We start from the raw sequence: 19,778 nt of genomic DNA, 5'->3' as shown, positions 1-19,778 counted from the left end.
ATTATCAGAAATTATGCAACTTATTTCAAAAAGTTGTAAGATAATTTGGCAAGAAAGATGGAATAAAACTAACTCAGCACTGAAAGAATTGCAACCATCAGTGCTATCCACATATAAATGTAATCTAGGAAGACAGGAAACTGTACTCCATCGTCTCCGTTTTGGAGTCGCTGGTCTTAACCAAGATCTACTAAGATTAGGGATCCATCCAACAGGGTTTTGTGATAGATGTCCTGAGGTAGAAACTGTCAGACATTATCTTTTACATTGTCCAAAATATATAATTGAAAGATCAATGCTCCTTGTAGAATTGAATGAATCACAGCCAGGACAAATAATGGAGTATTTAAAAAAAGATGACCCAGGGATACAAAAAGCATTTTTACGTTTCGTTTCAAGAACGAAACGTTTTAGTAAGGAGTGATGTACTATTTTAATATTGTATTGTCTATAAGAAATATGAATGGATATGTTTGTACAAGTCTAATGTGAAAAGAAGAAAAAATATATATATATACATAATAATGTATGATATAATATATACAATATGATATATTCTGCACATATAACTAACAAAGCCCACAAGTGTTTTCGCCTTGTTGTTGTTGTTGTTTAAAAAAAAGAAACAAATTATTTTAATGTTTAACCCATCTGTAAGCACAGGTACACTAGCGCCCCCTCGTCTATGCATGGGTGACCTAGGCATTTATGTCCGAAAAATCGGCACAATGTACCGTGCTGACCGGTATGATTGCATCTTTGAAAGGGCAGGGCAAGCGCAACTAGTTGGAACTGAGCTGAAGATAGCGGTTTGTTTTTGGTGAAGTTTTGTTTATATGCCATTTTGACAAGAGTTACTGCAAACTTTTGTACATATCATAATTATCCTCTTTCATATCAGAAGGATACAAAAAAAATATTTTATATATGTATACATCATATTGGTAATAATATTATTATGTGAGAAGTGAGATTTTTTATTAATAATGTCAATGGCGACAATAGTCAAATATGACTAATCGCCACTCAAACAAACATAAGAAGAAGAAGAAGCAAGATTTAAAGGTACGGTATAAAAAGGTAAAGAACTGTGTCTGTGGTTGTACTTGCATCCTGTAGTTTTAGGCCTAACATTGTGTCTAATTACACTATTTAGCGAATATAATGCCATCATATGGATTATTATTAACTTATAAAGGACTTCACAGTGAAGTAAACTTAGACTATTTTTCTCATGTTTTATAACGGTCCCACACGCTCATTTTTGTGCGGTACAAAGTGATAGTCGACGTTAAAAAGTCGTTAGATCAGGCACTTCACCTGTTCACTTGCTCGCGCGAGTGATCGGGCGGACAAATCTAGTCTTGAGGACGCCATGATGATGATTTTTATTAAAATCCTGATATATACTTCTTCATCATTGGCGTCTTGAATCGTCTCTCATAAAAGTCATAGAACTAAAGGAGAACCTAGACCAAAAGCTTCGGTCTCTATTATGTTGGTTGTTCAGCTGAACTCCGTTGGCTTCACTCACCAAATACAGAGACCGAAGTTCTAGCGCGATCTGTACAGGGGACTCAATGGCCATATGTTTATGTACTTAAGAGCGGATAAAACGGGGAAGTGAATTTGCGCGACAGCCGAGGTAAGTCACTGTTTTTGTTCCTTTTAACTTGATTTTTCTCTGTTTTTTGGCAATTAATGCCAAGAGGGAATATTAATTTGCATTTTGGTTGCGTTAATTTTCAAAAATTGTATTCATTAAAGACAAAAATTGAAGAGCCCCGACGGGGGGATTTTGCATTGCAAGTCCCCTAATGGTGGCTGCACGATAGCGAGCCGTCTGTGTACGAGGAGAAATTAAAAAAAATATAAAAATGTTAAAAAACTCCTCGAAACAGACGGCTGCCAGCTGTCTAAGGAGAACCATGCATGCATGTAAACATAGGCCTAGATCATGGATTTCCCCACTCCTAGTCCTAGTACCAAGGCAATGAGGTCCAAACATTAGCATGTATGGACCTCATAGGCGACAATGCGTTAAAAACAGGTTAGAACTTCTATTTCTAACCGTACTGTTTCCTGCACCCAAGTATGATATTACTCCCAAAATATGAGTTTTGTCCTCGTTTGTTTATCATTTATTAAAAGATTGCCCATTAAATATATTCCTATTCCTAATTTGAATTTAATAAAATAAAGGGAAACTTACATTTGAGTCATTTTTCGATCTTTTTTTGGCAGTCAGTCCGGTCACCGTCGAGTGCGATCAAAGCGGTATGAAGCTGATTTTCAGATCACGTGATACGTGTGGTCATCACCTGATCAATCGACTATCCTTTTTTAAAGACCGCAACAATTATAAATTTTATTATAAAATATATATAGAATAAATTATTGCATAATATTATGTATATTTCTACAATTAAAAAATATTTTGTGATATAAATTTAATATTTGACGTAAAAATCGCTATTGAACAAAATATTTATTAAAAAATAAAAAATCAAACAAAATAAAAAAGCCTTGGACACAGTGCAAAAAACCTAACGATTTGGCCGCGTTGTTAACAACAATCGTAAGGGGCGCTTTATTTATAAATAAAAAAAAATGTACAGCTGTCTACCGCGACGTGGTTTGTCGCAAGATTTGGGACAAATCCGTGGGAATTCTGGAGAAAATACATCAAACGAACTGGTGAGTACCGTTTAAACATTATCAAATTACTAAATAGATTACACATACCTTGTAGATTTAGTTTTTAAGGTGATATTAGTGCTTAGTTCTAAGCTAGGGAGGCCCAAACGCGCGTGAGCGGAGTCCCACTTTATTAACACGGGTAAGTATTGCGGTGTCGCCTAGAGTGGATTTCCCTAGGAAATCCATCTCTTAAGACAAAAATCACATAAATTTTATGAATTTCATTGATATTTACACCTTCCTACGGCTACGCCTAATGCGTAGGAAGGTTTTAAAAAATGATAGATAAGAATGTTTAAAAAATGAAGGTTTCTTAACTAACTGATGCCGCGTAGACCCCTCGATCCACATGTAAACAACGCAAATACAATAGCGTCGACCCTAGACCAAAAGCTTCGGTCTCTGTTATGTTGGTTGTTCAGCTGAACTCCGTTGGCTTCACTCACCAAATACAGAGACCGAAGTTCTAGCGCGATCTGTACAGGGGACTCAATGGCAATAATTATTAATATGTTTATGTACTTAAGATCGGATAAAACGGGGAAGTGAATTTGCGCGACAGCCGAGGTAAGTCACTGTTTTTGTTCCTTTTAACTTGATTTTTCTCTGTTTTTTGGCAATTAATGCCAAGAGGGAATATTAATTTGCATTTTGGTCGCGTTAATTTTCAAAATTTTTATTCATTAAAGACAAAAATTGAAGAGCCCCGACGGGGGGATTTTGCATTGCAAGTCCCCTAATGGTGGCTGCACGCTAGCGAGCCGTCTGTGTACGAGGAGAAATTAAAATTAAAAAAAAGTTTAAAAACTCCTCGAAACAGACGGCTGCCAGCTGTCTACGTCGACCCTTGAACCGCTTATCAGTAGAGGCGCACGGCCAATATGGGAGACTCTCTCCAATAGGGGAGACAATCTCCCACATTGGAGACTTGCTTTGCAAAAGGACAAAAGAAACAACACCAACAAAATTTTTTGATTTTTTTCCACCCAAAATTTTGTCTCACTCAACAGAGGTTTTGTGTGTGATTGACAACAAAAATCCTTATCAAAACAAAAGTAGACGGTGAATATTTAAAGTAGACGGTGAAAAGGGGTAATTTTTCATGAGGAATCTGCTTATCACATTATTATTTGCCGCCAAGGTAATCCTTTTGCAGCAAATGTAAACAAAGGAAATTGGACTCCAAAACTGGAGACTGTCTCTGAAATTGGATACCCAAATTCTTTACAAAAGTCTCTGATATTGGAGATAATCTCCCACATTGGAGACAGTCTCCAATATTGGACGTGCGCCTCTACTGCTTATGTATGACGTACTTCCGATTAGCAATGCCGTTTTGAAGAACAATTTATAGATAAAAATTATTATATCACAAATACTAAAATTTATTACGTGATTATGAATAATTATTAGTATTATACTAATTATTTATAATCACGTAATAAATTTTAGTATTTGTGAAATAATAATTTTTAGTTTTAACCTTCCTACGCATTAGGCGTAGGAAGGTGTAAAAATCAATAAAATTCATAAACTTTACATGATTTTTGTCTTAAAAGATGGATTTCCTAAGGTATTAATTCTTCTTTGCTCGAAACCGCCTTCTCGTAAACATCGGATCTTATGTAAACTCTTATGTAAAGTAATGAAATTGAATATTTGAGAACATTTCCTAGGGAAATCCATCCGTGTTTACATGGTTCTCCTTTAGTTCTATGAGACGCGATTCAAGACGCCAATGATGAAGAAGTATATGTCAGGATTTTAATAAAAGTCATCATCATGGCGTCCTCAAGACTAGGACAAATCAGCTAGACATAGATTTTTGCATTGGAATGACGAGCGCATGTCTAACACACACAGTTCGCTCGGCACTTCGGCCGAGTGCTACAGTTGCATTCGGAATTGCTCGATTAAAACAGAGTCAGTTTCTACCTTTATTCCGCTGATTTCGATTGGTAAAACATTCTCGTGGTTGCTTCGTACACATTCGGCAAATATCGGAAATAAACAACACAGAGTTTCACTTTCCGTAGTGAGATGGCAGGACCTAATTTTAAGGTATTAATTCTTCTTTGCTTGAAACCGCCTTCTCGTAAACATCGGATCTTATGTAAACTCGGTAAGTAATGTAATTGAATATTTGAGAACACTTTGTGAAAGCTGAATTGAATTTGGTTCGTAAAGAGCCAGCGCAAATGAACTTCAATTTTGAGTGTTGTGAGGTGTTTGTGAATCTGACTCAACTGATTGAGCAGGATTGTTTTGAGCGTATACGAACAGCTGTGAGTGACGTCATCCCCGCTGCGATGGGCTCGAGATTAGTCTGGGTATTCAGACACAGTATGTTTCAGCCGTTGTATTTTTTTTTATTACGATTTGAGCTCTGTTAATTATGAAATTTAAATTGTTATTTTGAAAATTATTTTGTAGAATTTGCGAAATAAGTATTAAGAACAAAACTGCAAGTAAACTTCAAGAATTTTGTTTGATAATTGATTTTTTGTTGATTTTTTTTTGTCTGAATGTCTAGAATATGGTATTGTTAATGGAAGTCGTATTTTTGAATGGCACAAAAAGCTCCTTTCACGAATTTGATTTAGAAATAGGTCTACAAGTATGAGATATGTTTCATGAATTTGATATCTGATTATGGACCTTGTTATGGTGTTAATTACTATTTTGAAGATATGAAATGATGAGACAAAATAATAATGAGACAATAATAATGAAATTATTAAAACCATAAAAATGATTATTATTTTGATAATTATCATTATAAAAATAATTATAACAATTATAATTATAGGCCTAATTGAGACAACAATAATAATAATTGCAATAAATATTATTATAAAATATTATAATGAAAACAATTATAATTATAATAATTGTAATAATTATTGAGACAATAATATTAATGAGACATCAATAATAATAATTACTATAAAAATGATTATAATAATTATAATTATAGGCCTAATAATTATTGAGACAATTATTATTATTGCAATAATAATAATATTAGAAAATGATTATGATAACAATTATAATTGTAATAATAATTGAGACAATGATAATTATTATTACAATAATATTTAAAATATTCTTGAATAGATATTACTATATTTAATAAATATTAATATTGCAATAATAATATTTATTATTATTGTAATAATAATAATTATTATAAAGTAATTATAATGATAACAATTATAATTATGATAGTAATTATAATTGTAATAATTATTGAGACAATAATATTAACAAGACATCAATAATCATTATTATAAAAATAATTATTATGTTGGCCTTATAATTATTATAAAATAATTATAATGATAACAATTATGATAGTAATTATAATTGTAATAATTATTGAGACGATATTAATGAGACAACAATAATTATTGTAATGATAATAATGTTGTAATTATGATTATAATTACAACATTAATTTTGACAACAATAATGAAACAATGATAATGAGACAATAATAATATTAATTATATTATTGAGACCACAATAAAAATAATAATCATAATATACAATTCAATTCAATTTATTTCCACTTTAAAAAGCAACAATATATACAAATCAATACAATTTTCAATACATATTAGTTTAGTGGGGATCATACAAAGCACAAATGATGGCTTATTAAAATTGACCCCTCACAATACAAGTAAACAAAGATAAAATAACACAAATGACAACAATGTATAATACAAAATAAAGGAGGGAAAGCACAAAGATTGAAATAAATCTTTCTTTATTCTTTTTTTCTAAAAATTCTGAGATTATGTTGTTGATTCTCTTTCTTTTATTTCGAATTATATTCATTGAAAATTTAATTTCTAATGTTCAAGCAAAAGAAATCCATATCAAGTCATGTTTACCCTGTGCACAAACCTACAACAGGACAATTACCCCGAAATAGGGTTAGGTGTAGATTTTTGGATAGGGGTACAGTGTAGTTGTCCGGGGGGGGGGGGGGGGTTATCGTCCGGGGGTAGTCAAAATCATTGCAAAAAAGCTTTCAAAAGATTGAAATAAAGAGCTTGTAAATTCCCCATAAGCTATGTAGTAGAAAGTGTGCCATTCCCAAAACAAAGAGAATAATAAGATTGCGCAATCGTCTTGTCCACAAAAAGCCCAGTTTTTGTATCACAAAGATGACAATAACTCGACTTCTAGAAGTCGGAATTTGAAAATTCAAACAGTTTTGTGAATCGTAGATATTGATTGAGCCTCATTGTGAGCATAAAAACATGATGGAACAGCCTTTCCTTATTTTCACCTGAAGTGCCTAGTTAGGTCTAGATCTAGTCTTGAGGACTCCATGATGATGTTTTTTTTATATTTTGACATATACTTCTTCATCATGGAGTCTTGAACCACCGGCCATATATGTATAAGAGACATATATAAACTAAGATGGATTTCCCTAGGAAATAGAGGGACCTGCACTGGCCTAGCCAGGAGGCTTCTAGAGAGTAAAAATCATTTACTAACATATGCTTACTCTATGAATCCAGGGATTCCATTGCATTCATCTACATCGTGTACCGCCAAAAAACCTCAAACTTTCGCCCCCGAGATTTCTACTTTAATTCTTAAAGATCTAGCCCTAAATCATGTAAATCATTTCTGATTCCGCCAGAAATATTTCTGCCGAGATCGCACATGTTCGATCTATCGCAAGAACATCTGCAATGGCCTCCGCGGGTTTTCCCCATGGCGGGAAATTCAGCATCCTTCCAAATATGGCACTCTCCCAACTAGACCCAAGCATGCGACATATCGGCTGATAGAATTGGGAATGCATGCTGTTTTATGAAACAGTTGGTAATACGCCTAAATGTAATGATATTTGAAAATAATGAAAATAGCACAAATTTTAAGTAATAGGGCCAAATGGTAAAATGATAGCAATCAGATACTTAGTCTTAGAAATATCAGCTAATCTAGTAATTATAGAAAATCATTGTGTTTTCATCTGTGTTGTGAAAATAATCATAATAGCAAGTGTAGGCCAAATTTACCATTTTATGGAGAGGAAACCAAAATTAATATGGAACATGATGTAAAAGCTATATTTCAACCATCGTTTACATCAATTTGCATGAAATTAAAACTGAATAATTGTGAACACGTAAAAGATCAGCTGGGACGTAGGGATATCCACACAAACAACAAGATGAATAGAGGATTTAGAAAAGAAAAGAGTAAAGAGAAGAGGGAAGGAATTAATAGAATATCAAATTGAAGAGCAGGGTAAATGAAAGAAGGGAGCAAAGAACTCTAAGAATTAAAGATGGTCATGTATAGAGAAGGGGTATTAGCCTTGTTAAAATGATAAGTTTTTTCTGCGATGCTAAAACATGGGAAAAGGCATTACAATCCTGTCCACTATGTGCAAAACAAACAGGTAAAGTTGTTTGCTGTGTTTATGGTCCTAAGATGGCAGGCGATGGTTTTAGTCTGTGACGCTTCACTGCCCATCCAGGTAATATTTAGATCAGTGCACCAGGTATATGTCAGGAAGGATAGAAAACTCAAGCACATTACATTTGAAAATCTATAGGAACTGACAACACACACTAAAAAAATCATTGATTCATCTAGACCTACTGAACATTTTTTGTATTGCTGAGGACTTTGTGGAATCACGAGATCCAAGCCCAAAGTATTCTAAGTTCTAACTTCACATTAGCAGTAGGGGCGCCGGTCTGCAAATGGATCATCCTTGTTTTCTAGGATATTAGGCTTTCTATACACTAAAAATGTAGGAAATTTCTTCACCCATCAGATTACTAGATCTTCAGCATATTTTTTTTCTTTGTGGTAAGTTCTTTTGTTAATGCTGGGTAATTTTCTTGATTTGCTGTAATCTTGTGCTAATTGTGCCCTATTGTTTTTTATAAGATTTCTTTATGCATAGAGATTAGAGAGTGTCACATGCTGCAACACAAACTTCATTTAAGAATATCACCTAATTGCAGAGTTGCAATTTAACTTGGTAGTGAAGTTATTTTGTATTGCAGCAATTTTATTGTCCAAATTATTATTGAAGTTATGATATGAACTGAATGTAATACATTTAGTTTTGCAAACATGAAAAAAAGTTTTTGAAATAATTGTATTGTGTAACTGATTATATACAAAAAGTATAATTATGCTCATGGCTCTATCTATCTAGATGAGATATCTCAATTTTCATTCCTACAGGTGGTAATCTGTACTTAACACTTGAAGTGAATATAGATCCAAGTACAAGCCTTCAAGTGCTGAGCTCATTTTTTATCTACAAGATGCCATTAAAGAGCAAGAGTAGGAAGAGTATTTCAAGCAACAAATCAAATCCATCGACATCCTTGTTAGGAGCTGAAGATGAAGTTTACTGTGAGGTACAAAGAATCCTACGAAGCAGAGTTTGTGGTTCTGAACTTCCAAGCAGTCTACCCAACCTACAGGACCAGAGAAAGTAAGAAGGGACTACTGGGTAGCTCTCCTATCAAAGATGAATTTGCCATTTTTCTTAGTATGAATATGTGGAAATCATGAAGAATTCAATAGGCCGATGATTGATATGTTTAGAAATTCATGCCCTAGTTTTGGTCCTGTTAGCTTCTACAACTCTAATGCTTAGGGAAAAAATGTTAGCACAGATTTGCAGCCTCCAGCTATACCGTTTTAATATTGTTTTTTTTACCCTCGGGTAGTTACATTAAAAATTTCTTATTGCAAAATCCATAGCTTAAGACACACGTAACTTCATTAAAACTTGATCAGTCTGCTCTTTTTAGTGTGAAATCCTTTTAAACTCTGAGTCTCTGATTTTTCTTTTAAAAGTCCAACTTCTTATGAAGAATAAAAATATGGTTCAATATGGTTTATTTCCCATGCATAATTATAAAATGTTTGATACCATTCAAATAAGTCTTGACTGTGTTTCTCTACAGGCATCTGTTGAATATCATAGAGCGATGTGCGACCCAAGGGGAAAGCAACTCTGCATTGGTCATAGGTCCTCGTGGAAGTGGAAAGTCAATGGTAAGCATTGAAGAGATTCTTGATCCACAGTAGTATACTTAGGGAAACCAAAGTTTTGCTCAGTGGTACAATTTTGGGTAGCCAAATGCTATTAAGGTAAACAGTAGTCGTTTGTTTCTAGAACATTTTAGCATGATACATGTACCAGGGTTTGTTTCACAAAGAGTCAAGTGTGTTTTAATATCACACTTCATTCTTGGTTACGTGTGGTATATAACGCATCACCACATTAGATCAGATCATGTGTAGAAGATGTACACTTAAAGGTCAATTCCACCCCAGAAAATTGTTGATTTGAATGAATAGAGAAAAATCAAACTAGATCAACACTGAAAATTTCATCAAAATCAGATATGAAATAAGAAAGTTATGACATTTTAAATTTTCACTTGTTTTTCACAAAACAGTGATATGCACAACTCAGTGGCGTGCAAATGAGACAGATGATGATATCTCTCACTCACTATTTCTTTTGTTATGCCCTGCAGACAAAGTCTGGAGGGGGCATTAAGCGTTGCCCGTCCGTCCGTTTGTCCCCCACTTGGTTTCCGGGCAATAACTCGAAAAATATTTAATGGATTTTGAAAATTATTGGTGTGTAGGTAGATGACACCAAAATAAGGCTAAGTTTGAATTTGGAGTCCGCAGGTCAAAGGTCACAGCTCATTAAATATGCGAGTTGATTTCTGCTTGATAACTGATGAATATTCAACAGATTTTTTTTTTAATTGGGTGTGTAGGTAGATGACACCACAATACAGGCTAAATTTGAATTTGGAGTCCTCAGTTAAAAGGTCAAAGGTCACAGCTCAGTTTCCGCATGACATGAAATATTCAACAGATTTATAAAAAAAAAATGGGTGTGTAGGTAGATGACACCATAATACAGGCTCTGTTCGAATTCGGAGTCCACAGGTCAAAGGTCACAGCTCATTAAATATGCAAGTTGGTTTCCGCATGATAACTTATGAAATATTCAACAGATTAAAAAAAAATTGGGTGTGTAGGTAGATGACACCAAAATACAGGCTAAATTTGAATTCGGTGTCCGCAGGTCAAAGGTCACAGCTCATTATATATGCGAGTTGGTTTCTGCATGATAACTTTGGATATATTCACCAGATATTAAAAATGTTTGGTGTGTAGGTAGATGACACCAAAATACAGGCCGTGTTGGGAGTATGTGTGGAATTGGCATCATAATTTAGAAAGTTTATGGATCTAGCTCATGAAACATCGACATAAGGGTAATCAAGTATGAATGATTGTTTTGCACATGTCTTAGGTCACATGATCATGGTCAAAGGTCATTTTGGGTCAATGGACATATTTTATCATCATAATAGTGTTTTTTTCTGTGAATAATTATTCATAATAACTGTTTTCAAATGCAGCACTGCTGCTATATCGAATTGCATAATGCAGGCGAGACTGCCAGAGGTGTTCCACTTGTTTATTGTTTGAATTATACAATATTTCATTTTTACAGATTTGACAATAAGGACCAACTTGACTGAACCATGTAGTATTAATTGGTAATTGCATTAATGAATTAATCATTGTTTTACTTGACAATGAGTTGAAAATATTTCATATAATTAACTACAAAAGAAATAGTGAGTGGATGATGTCATCAGTCTCCTCATTTGCATACCGACCAGGATGTGCATTATAACTGTTGTAAAATTAAGCGAAATTTTAAAATGTAATAACTTTCTTACTTTACATCAGATTTTGATGAAATTTTCAGTTATGCTTGTTGGATTTTTCTCTTTTTATTAAAATCCAATTTTTGTTGGGGTGGACTTGTAATTTAACTAACATAACACATAAGCATGAATTTGGCCACACTATACTGTTTATGAAAGAGCCCCCACAATCCACTTATCACTACTGCACATGTGTCTTCATAGACAATAGAGTTAATGCACTTTGTGTACATTGTGAATGAAAATTGACTTAATTCAAAGTTGGCAGTCCACTGTATTTTACTCTAATCGAACAAAGCGGGAAAAGAACTCTACAGTGTTGTATTTTTCTGAAATAATCAGTTTTTTTTAATATAAATTAATGATGCTAATCTATGCATAAATAATTTTCACTCTTATTCACTAAATAAGCTCTTGGAATGCTAATTTTTGGTGTTAATATTCCTTGTAGCAACCACTTCCAAACTGGTTTAGAATACCTTTGAAGATCACTTCATTACATGTTAAAAGTGTTTTCCACTAAACTGGTTTAAGAAAGCAGATGAGAACAAAGTCTTTGTTTCCTAGCTGCTTAATCATGTTCTGGCTGAAAAACTAAATAATCATAACATCTTTATCAATCTGCTTCAGATCCATTGATCTGTACTATTAAACATGTCTTTGTTTCCTAGTTGCTGAAACATGTCGTGGCCGAAGTAATGAAGGACCTTAAGGTCTCCACCAATCTACTTCAGATCCATTTGTTTCCTGGCTGCTGAAACATGTCCTGCTGAAGGAATGAAGGACTGTAAAATAAAGGTCTTGTCCAATATGCTTCAGATCCATTGATCTTATTGACTTGTCTTTATTTCCTAGTTGCTGGAACATGTCCTGGTCGAAGTAATGAAGGACCGTAAGGTCTCCACCAATCTACTTCAGATCCATTTGTTTCCTGGCTGCTGAAACATGTCCTGCTGAAGGAATGAAGGACTGTAAGGTCTCGTCCAATATGTTTCAGATCCATTTATCTTATTGACATGTCTCTCTTTCCTAGTAGCTGGAACATGTCCTGGCTAGATGAAGAACTGTAAGATTTACATGTATAGCTAACTGCTTCAGATCCATTAATCTTATTAACTTGTCTTCATTTTCTAGTTGCTGAAACATGTCGTGGCTGAAGTAATGAAGGACCGTAAGGTCTACAACAATCTGCTTCAGGTTCATCTGAATGGTCTTCTACAAACTGATGATAGGATTGCTATCCAGGAGATTACAAGACAACTCAAACTGGAGAATGTTGCTGAGGACAAAGTCTTTGTGAGTTCTAAGAAGAAATGGGTTGTGTTTCTTTACTACTTTGCTTCAATCCAACTAGCATTTAAGGTCAATGTCTGTTCTTTGTCGACGTTTGTAATCTTTAAATAGCTTCTTAAATTGCTTTATTATTATTATTATTATTATTATTATTATCATCATCATTATCATTATTATTATTGTTATTGATATTATTATTTGTATAATTTTTTCAGTTTTGTTGTTAGTAGTAGTAGTAGTATTGGATATGCTATAGTAAATAATGGAAAACCTTTTCCAAGTTCTGGAAATGTGATGAATTGAAAGAGAAATGATATTACAATGTTTTTATTAACATCTGTGATGGGCATTTTTATTTGAAATAACACTGACTTTATTATTATGTTATTATTATTATTTGTTTGGCATCACCTGTGCCTGAAAGGCGAAAAGCGAACTGAATCACTATGACCCGTAGGTCTCTCCTGATAGAACAGATTGGGGGAGTGCAGGTGGACCACTACTCAGGGGTTTTCCCAAACTCTTCTAGTAATAGTGCAGTGTGTTCTTAACATGCAAAGGTGGTTACTCACCTCTACACGGGGCCTCCATTTTAATGTCCTATCAGAGGTATGGAGTGTTTTCCACTTTAATATAGCCTGCGTCTATGGAACAGGGGAGAGACGTTTACACACAACAAAGACTTCAGTCATCCTCCTGGGGTTGACTTGAACTCACGACCTTTGGTTCGACAGGCAGACGCTTTACCGACTGAGCCAGCTTCCCTCATATGTGAGACATATGAGTATCAGATGTAATGTATTATTGTTTTCTTTCCACTAAGATACACATGGATATTGTACATTGTGTTAATCTTGAGTTTTATTGTTTTTATTATTAGAGGGAGGGGTGTTATTTTCGTTCATCTACATCTTAAAAGAATATTTATGTATTTTTTAAAATTTTATGTGTATTTTATTGTTTTAATCTTAGGGATCCTTTGCTGAAAACCTGGCATTCCTGCTTGAGTCATTAAAGAAGGGTGAGATTCTATCCTTATATACTGGCATTTACATTTTTTTTTTTAATATGTTATAATAAACATTTTTTTAAATTAGAATTAGTTTGAAAGTTAGGACTTTAATTCATTATCACTCTGCATAGTTTGACTAATTTGAAAAATACATATTTATATTCAGCCGCGGCTTCAGAAAGCTTCTACATCTTTTCATTTCTGCAATATTCAAAGCCAACTTCTTACGTCAGAAGGAGCAGGTAGTTTCTAGTTCTAAGAGGAATTCTTGAAACATGGAATCTGTGCATGTTTCATGACAATAGTAATGTATGGAATTTACAAGCTACTATTGAATCAAACAAACTGTTTGCATCTGTTGTTAATAACAGCATATGAAAGGCATGGCCTTTGTACTAGTTACAAAAAAATACATTTGAAATTGGCTCCCATGCATGAAATCTGTGTCAAACAGTCAAGCTGAAATGAGAAAAAATTAGTAAGACTGTAAGACAGCTGTCTAAAATTTGCATTTGAATAAATTTGTCCCAAGAGTGGCAAATTGACAAGGGGAATAATGTTGAAATATTTCCTTGCAAATGTCGAAACAAATTATCAATGATGATGTATATGACTGTAAATTGTTCCTTCTGATTGTGTGTATCCTTAAAAGACTCAGACAAACAGAAAATAAAGAAGCTACATAGTACAACATTGTAGTTTTATGCATATTTATTGCTTGATAACTGTGTATTTTGCTGAAAAAATATAAGATTAATAGGTTTCGGCAATAAACTTAATTGAGCTTCTTAACGGCCTGAATTATGTGATGTCACAATGTAGCAAGAGGGTTGTGATTCCAAAGGTTTGTACATAGAAAAAAAGCACAAGAAAGCCCTTTTAAGCCTGATAATTGGAGCTATTCTTAAGCATAATACTCATCTATATAAACTGGTAAGTGGTGAAATGCATGAAGCTTGCATTGCTGTGTTTAGTACATGATGTAGTTGTAAGCTTTCAATTGGTTTGTGATTTGCTAATATCAATTTTTGGTCCGTTCTGGGTGTTTAAAGCTTACTTTGTTGATAATATTTCCCTATTTCTTGTTTTGTATTCTTTAAGTTGAAATTATCCATTTATCCTTTCAGATTCAAGTGGTGCCCAGTCCATTCTCTTCATAGTAGATGAATTTGATTTATTTGCCCATCATAAGAACCAGACACTCCTCTACAATCTATTTGATGTATGTCAGTCAGCTCAAACACCCATCACAGTCATAGGAGTTACCTGTAGACTGGTAGGTGGTGGCATTATTCACAAACTATCATCTATGCTCAAATATGAGTTGCCAACTGCCTCTAATGCTGTATGTTCAACTTACTAGTATTTAGGTCCTTGGGTGTCGTTGTTAGTCCATATTCACAAAGCAGTTAAAAACCATATCTTAAATCAGTGTTCTAACTGTGGGAGCCAAATGTAATACAAATCTTGAACAGGTCAATTATATAATGTTATAAACCTTCTTGTTGGTAACTCTTAGGTATTTTCCTCTGCTCTTACCTCTCTTCACCAAACTGCTCAAACCATGATAATTAGAGTTCAGTTTATAACTTTTCATATGAACTAGACAACATAGACAAATCATGAAGATCCCACATATATTGCAGAGACAAACAAACATACTTCATGGGATTGTCAATCAGTTAAAGTTATTCACAAATTAGTTACCGCCAAACCCACAATTTGCCACTCTCCACCCAGGTGTTAATGGGTACTTGGTAGGATGCGAAAGCCTCTGAAGTATGCCTAGCAATTGAGTCTTATAACTCTTGTTGGAATGCTCCCCAGGGAGTGAAGAAGGTGCATACATTATATGCGGGCATGCAAGGATCCGATGACTGAGGTAATAATATATCTGTAAAGCACCTAGAGACGTCGTTCCGATGTGTTAAGCGCTATATAAATGCGGAATATTATTATTATTAATTAAAATTAATAGTCAAATTTATTAGGTAGCCAAAATTAGGTAACCAAATATGACAAATATGACAAATGCTTGATTTACTACTATTTATCCCACTTCAGGATGAAAATTACATGGTTTTTCTATTACCAGAAAAGCATGTGACGAAAGCTACTGTACTATAACACAAGAGTCATGACATTTGGCTGTCAATATTTAGAACACTGATTCACCTTGTTTTAATGTACATGTATATCTTTGTGAATTTGGCATAGCAAGAAATGGCTTGAAATACTTGCAAGGATACAGTTGAATTCTGGCATTGATCATGGTTTAAGTCAATAGATATCAACTATAAAGACCTTTTTTTAAATCAAATTTTCATTACTATAGTGGGTGTTTGTCAAGAGCCATGAAGGTAAATCTCTTAAACATTAATTGATGTATATTATATTATTTCAAGATGAAAACAGACAAAGATATAAATGTTTGATAGATTATATGTTGTAAAATGTTTAGTAAAATGTTTGAAATATGTTTCCATGTTTAGGATGTTGTGGAACTTTTGGAGAAGAGAGTGAAGTCTCGGTTCTCTCATCGTCAGATTCATGTCTTCAACACGTTGACCTTTGAACAGTATTGTGATGTTTTCAAGGAAACCCTTACGCTGCCATCTAATTTTATGGACAAAATGTTTGCCAAGGAGTGGAACAATCATGTAAAGGTATGTGATTATGTTAGAAAGCCATTATTCAGAAATTTTCTCATACATAAGAAATTGATCTGATATCACAATTTTTTTCACGTACATTTGCTAATAACACCAAAAATTAGAACATTTGGAGCTTCGTTTAGGGAGAAAAAGTATGATTTTGCATACTTATTACGCGTAAATAAGCATAATCAATCAATAGCAATTAACATGAAATAAATAAACACAGAATTTTGTAGAATATACCCCAGACAGCCTGCATGCCAATTTCGCACGATCGACGGCCGAGATCCCAAGGGGGGGGGGCCTGGGAGCCCCCCCCCCCCCCCCCTTTGATCTCCCAAAATACCCCGGCCTAGATAGGCCTTCATCAGGGAAAAGTCAGGGAATTTTGTTTTCTTGAAAAGCTTGGAACCCTGTCAATGATAAAGTTATAGTGGGTAGTCATGTGAAAAACTGATTACCAATAAAAATTTTGATTATGGGTGAATTACAGATGAAAATGTTGTGTGTTGTACGGGACTTGGAAATTTCCTGTACGACAGGCAACATTTTCACCTCTAATTCACCCATGGACGACATATTTTTGTTGGAGGTCATTTTTTTTACATGACTACCCAGAAGTACTTTATCATTACCATAAAATAAATTGAAGGTCCTCTTTTGTTTGGACAGCAGATTGAAAAATGTTGTGAAAATGGCTGATTTTTCTAGCATGAAATCACCCAGTGGGAGAAAGGTTCAATTTACATTGCTCAAGAGAATGTATATTGTTCCTTTAAGGTTTTGTTTACACAATTTGAATGTATTTATTTGTTCATTTGGTATGTTTTGATCAGGAGCTGACAGGTGATTGCACTGTGACTGAGATTCTGGAGAAGACTTACAGCTTGGATAAATCAATCAGGAGTCTATACAGTCTAATGGTAAGAGGTCATCAGTTCATGATAATTGAAGAATTCATTTTGATTTATTTTATTTTATGGCTATAATAGAATCAAGTTATTTGTTCATATTATTCATTTATTCATATTTCACTAGGGGACCTCATTCAAGAAAAGCTGATCTTTCACAAGACCCTGGATAGCTAGCAATACAACTATATACAATATTAAAAACAATGAATCCGGCTCATAAGGATAATACATAAATAGTCATCAGGTCATTAGATTTTGACAAAGATAAAATTACAGCTAAAGTATTTATAGATTTAGGCCAAGAGCATTAGGCGAAAATAGGCTTAAGAAAGGAAATTTCAGGTAACAAGCTGATTTTTTCAAGATAGGTCCAAAAATATGTCTAGAATAACATACTAAAAGTCCTCATATATCCTCCTTGAGGTTTTTCCGAAATCCAAGATGGCGTCCAAAATGGCCGCCATTCACACTCACTCACTATCCACCCTAGACATAAATTTTTTGTGCATATTTCATGGTTTAAAGGGGTAAAAAGAGCCATTGATACATGTTAGAGTTAACATAGGCAGACCAGTATACCTAAAAATCCAAGATGACGTCTAAAAATGGCCGCCAAAGCCTACAAATCCACAATTCATTGATTACTTATGTTAGTATATTTAATTTTGTTTCTATTCAATGGTTTTAAAGTTTAATTAGTACATTTGGACAAGTTACAAGGACAGTCAGTGGTCAAGTATGTTCAAAGATCCAAGATTGCTTTAAAAAATGGGGTATATTACTTACAAATGGACATAGTATATTCAATATCTGCCTGGATATATGATTTTGGCGTCTAAACCATGGTTTGAAGGGTCAAAAATACATAAGGATACACTCAGTGGTCCAAAAAACCAAGATGACTACCAAAAATGGAGTCTAAATTGACTGCTGTTACTGAAAATTGACATAAAAAGGAAAGACGGCTAGTAAAAATGGAGTCTAAAATTGACATAGTTCGTCTAAAATCTGCCTGGGAGATAATATTTTGGTGTTTAAATCATGGTTTAAAGGGTCAAATAATACATAAGGACAAGTAAAAAGGACAACCAGTGGTCCAGTAAGTCGAAAATCCAAGATTGCTTCTAAATATGGGGTATAAAATGGCTGATATTACTTATAAATGGACATAAAATATCTGCCTGGATATATGATTTTGGTGTCTAAACCATGGTTTGAAGGGTCAAATAATCCATTAGGACAGGGTAAAAGGATATGCAGTGGTCCAGTGTGTCCAAAAATCCAAGATGGCTTCCAAAAATTGAGTCTAAGTTGACTACTGTTACTGAAAAATTGACATCATTAAAAATCCCCCTGAGAGATATGATTGTGGTGTCTAAACTATGGTTTAAAGGGTCAAATAATACATACGTACAAGTAAAAAGGACAGCCAGTGGTCCAGTTAGTAAAAAAAAAACGAAGATGGCTGGTAAAAATGGAGTCTAAAATGGCTGTTGTTACAAAGAAATTGGCATAGTTCATTTAATATCTGCCTGGGAGATAATAGTTTGGTGTCTAAACCATGGTGTAAAGGGTCAAATAATACATAGGAAGATAAAAAGACACTCAGTGGTCCAGTATGTCCAAAAAATCCAAGATGGCTGCCAAAAATGGAGTCTAAAGTGGCTGCTATTACTTACAAAGGGCCATAAGTTAATTATACTTCTGCGTGAGAGATATTATTTTCGTGTCTATAGTTTCAGGGGTCAAACAATATTCTGGGACTCCTCAATGATATGCAATTGTCCATTTTGCATGGAAATCCAAGAGGGCTTCCAAAATGGCATGTAACTCCCATCTCTTAAAAAACGGTCATACTTCATATCCACCTGTGAGAAATGAATAAGCAAATATAGGACAAGTAACAAGGATGTTCAGCTTTTCATTATGTGCAAAATACAAGGGGGTAAAACTGTTGCGAAATGCCTGTTACCTACCCCTGAAACCATAGCCATAGCATCGGTTTTCCCCCAATGCATTCAAGCGTTGACACCGCAATTATTCCTCACAAGTGGATATTTTATGAACTAAATTTTAAATGATTTGGAAGCCATCTGGGATTTTTAGGCAAAATGGACAATTGCAAATCATTGTTAACAGTCCCAAAATATTATCTGACCCTTGAAAACATAGTATAGACATCACAATCGTATCTCTCAGGTGGATTTTTGTCTCACCTGCATAGCAGAGTGAGACTATAGGCGCCGCTTTTCCGACGGCGACGGCGGCGGCGGCGTCAACACCAAATCTTAACCTGAGGTTAAGTTTTTGAAATGACAGCATAACTTAGAAAGTATATGGACCTAGTTCATGAAACTTGGCCATAAGGTTAATCAAGTATTACTGAACATCCTGCCTGAGTTTCATGTCACATGACCAAGGTCAAAGGTCATTTAGG

The 19,778-nt window shown here is 34.3% G+C and overlaps 1 protein-coding gene across 1 annotated transcript; it reads left to right on the top strand.

Annotated features, from left to right (window-relative positions):
* Positions 1–4,712: 4,712 nt before the first annotated feature.
* LOC129256992 (origin recognition complex subunit 4-like) lies at positions 4,713–19,573 on the top strand. The gene is made up of 9 exons (XM_064096017.1): positions 4,713–4,822; positions 8,932–9,187; positions 9,666–9,756; positions 12,600–12,761; positions 13,731–13,779; positions 14,898–15,046; positions 16,263–16,436; positions 17,264–17,350; positions 19,541–19,573. The coding sequence occupies exons 1-9, from the start codon at positions 4,741–4,743 to the stop codon at positions 19,571–19,573; spliced, it is 1,083 nt and encodes a 360-aa protein (XP_063952087.1). The 5' UTR covers positions 4,713–4,740.
* Positions 19,574–19,778: the final 205 nt, after the last annotated feature.

The sequence above is a fragment of the Lytechinus pictus genome, chromosome 3, assembly GCF_037042905.1.
Source record: "Lytechinus pictus isolate F3 Inbred chromosome 3, Lp3.0, whole genome shotgun sequence".
Classification (NCBI taxonomy): Eukaryota; Metazoa; Echinodermata; class Echinoidea; order Temnopleuroida; family Toxopneustidae; genus Lytechinus; species Lytechinus pictus.
This window is presented reverse-complemented; position numbering and strand designations above follow the sequence as displayed.

Bases quoted from the DNA above. Each gene is read 5' to 3' on its own strand.
- LOC129256992 (XM_064096017.1), top strand. From the start codon at position 4,741: ATGGCAGGACCTAATTTTAAGGTATTAATTCTTCTTTGCTTGAAACCG. The intron at 15,047-16,262 runs GTAGGTGGTGGC...TTCCATGTTTAG, and splicing joins TAGGAGTTACCTGTAGACTG to GATGTTGTGGAACTTTTGGA. The intron at 17,351-19,540 runs GTAAGAGGTCAT...CGTATCTCTCAG, and splicing joins GGAGTCTATACAGTCTAATG to GTGGATTTTTGTCTCACCTG.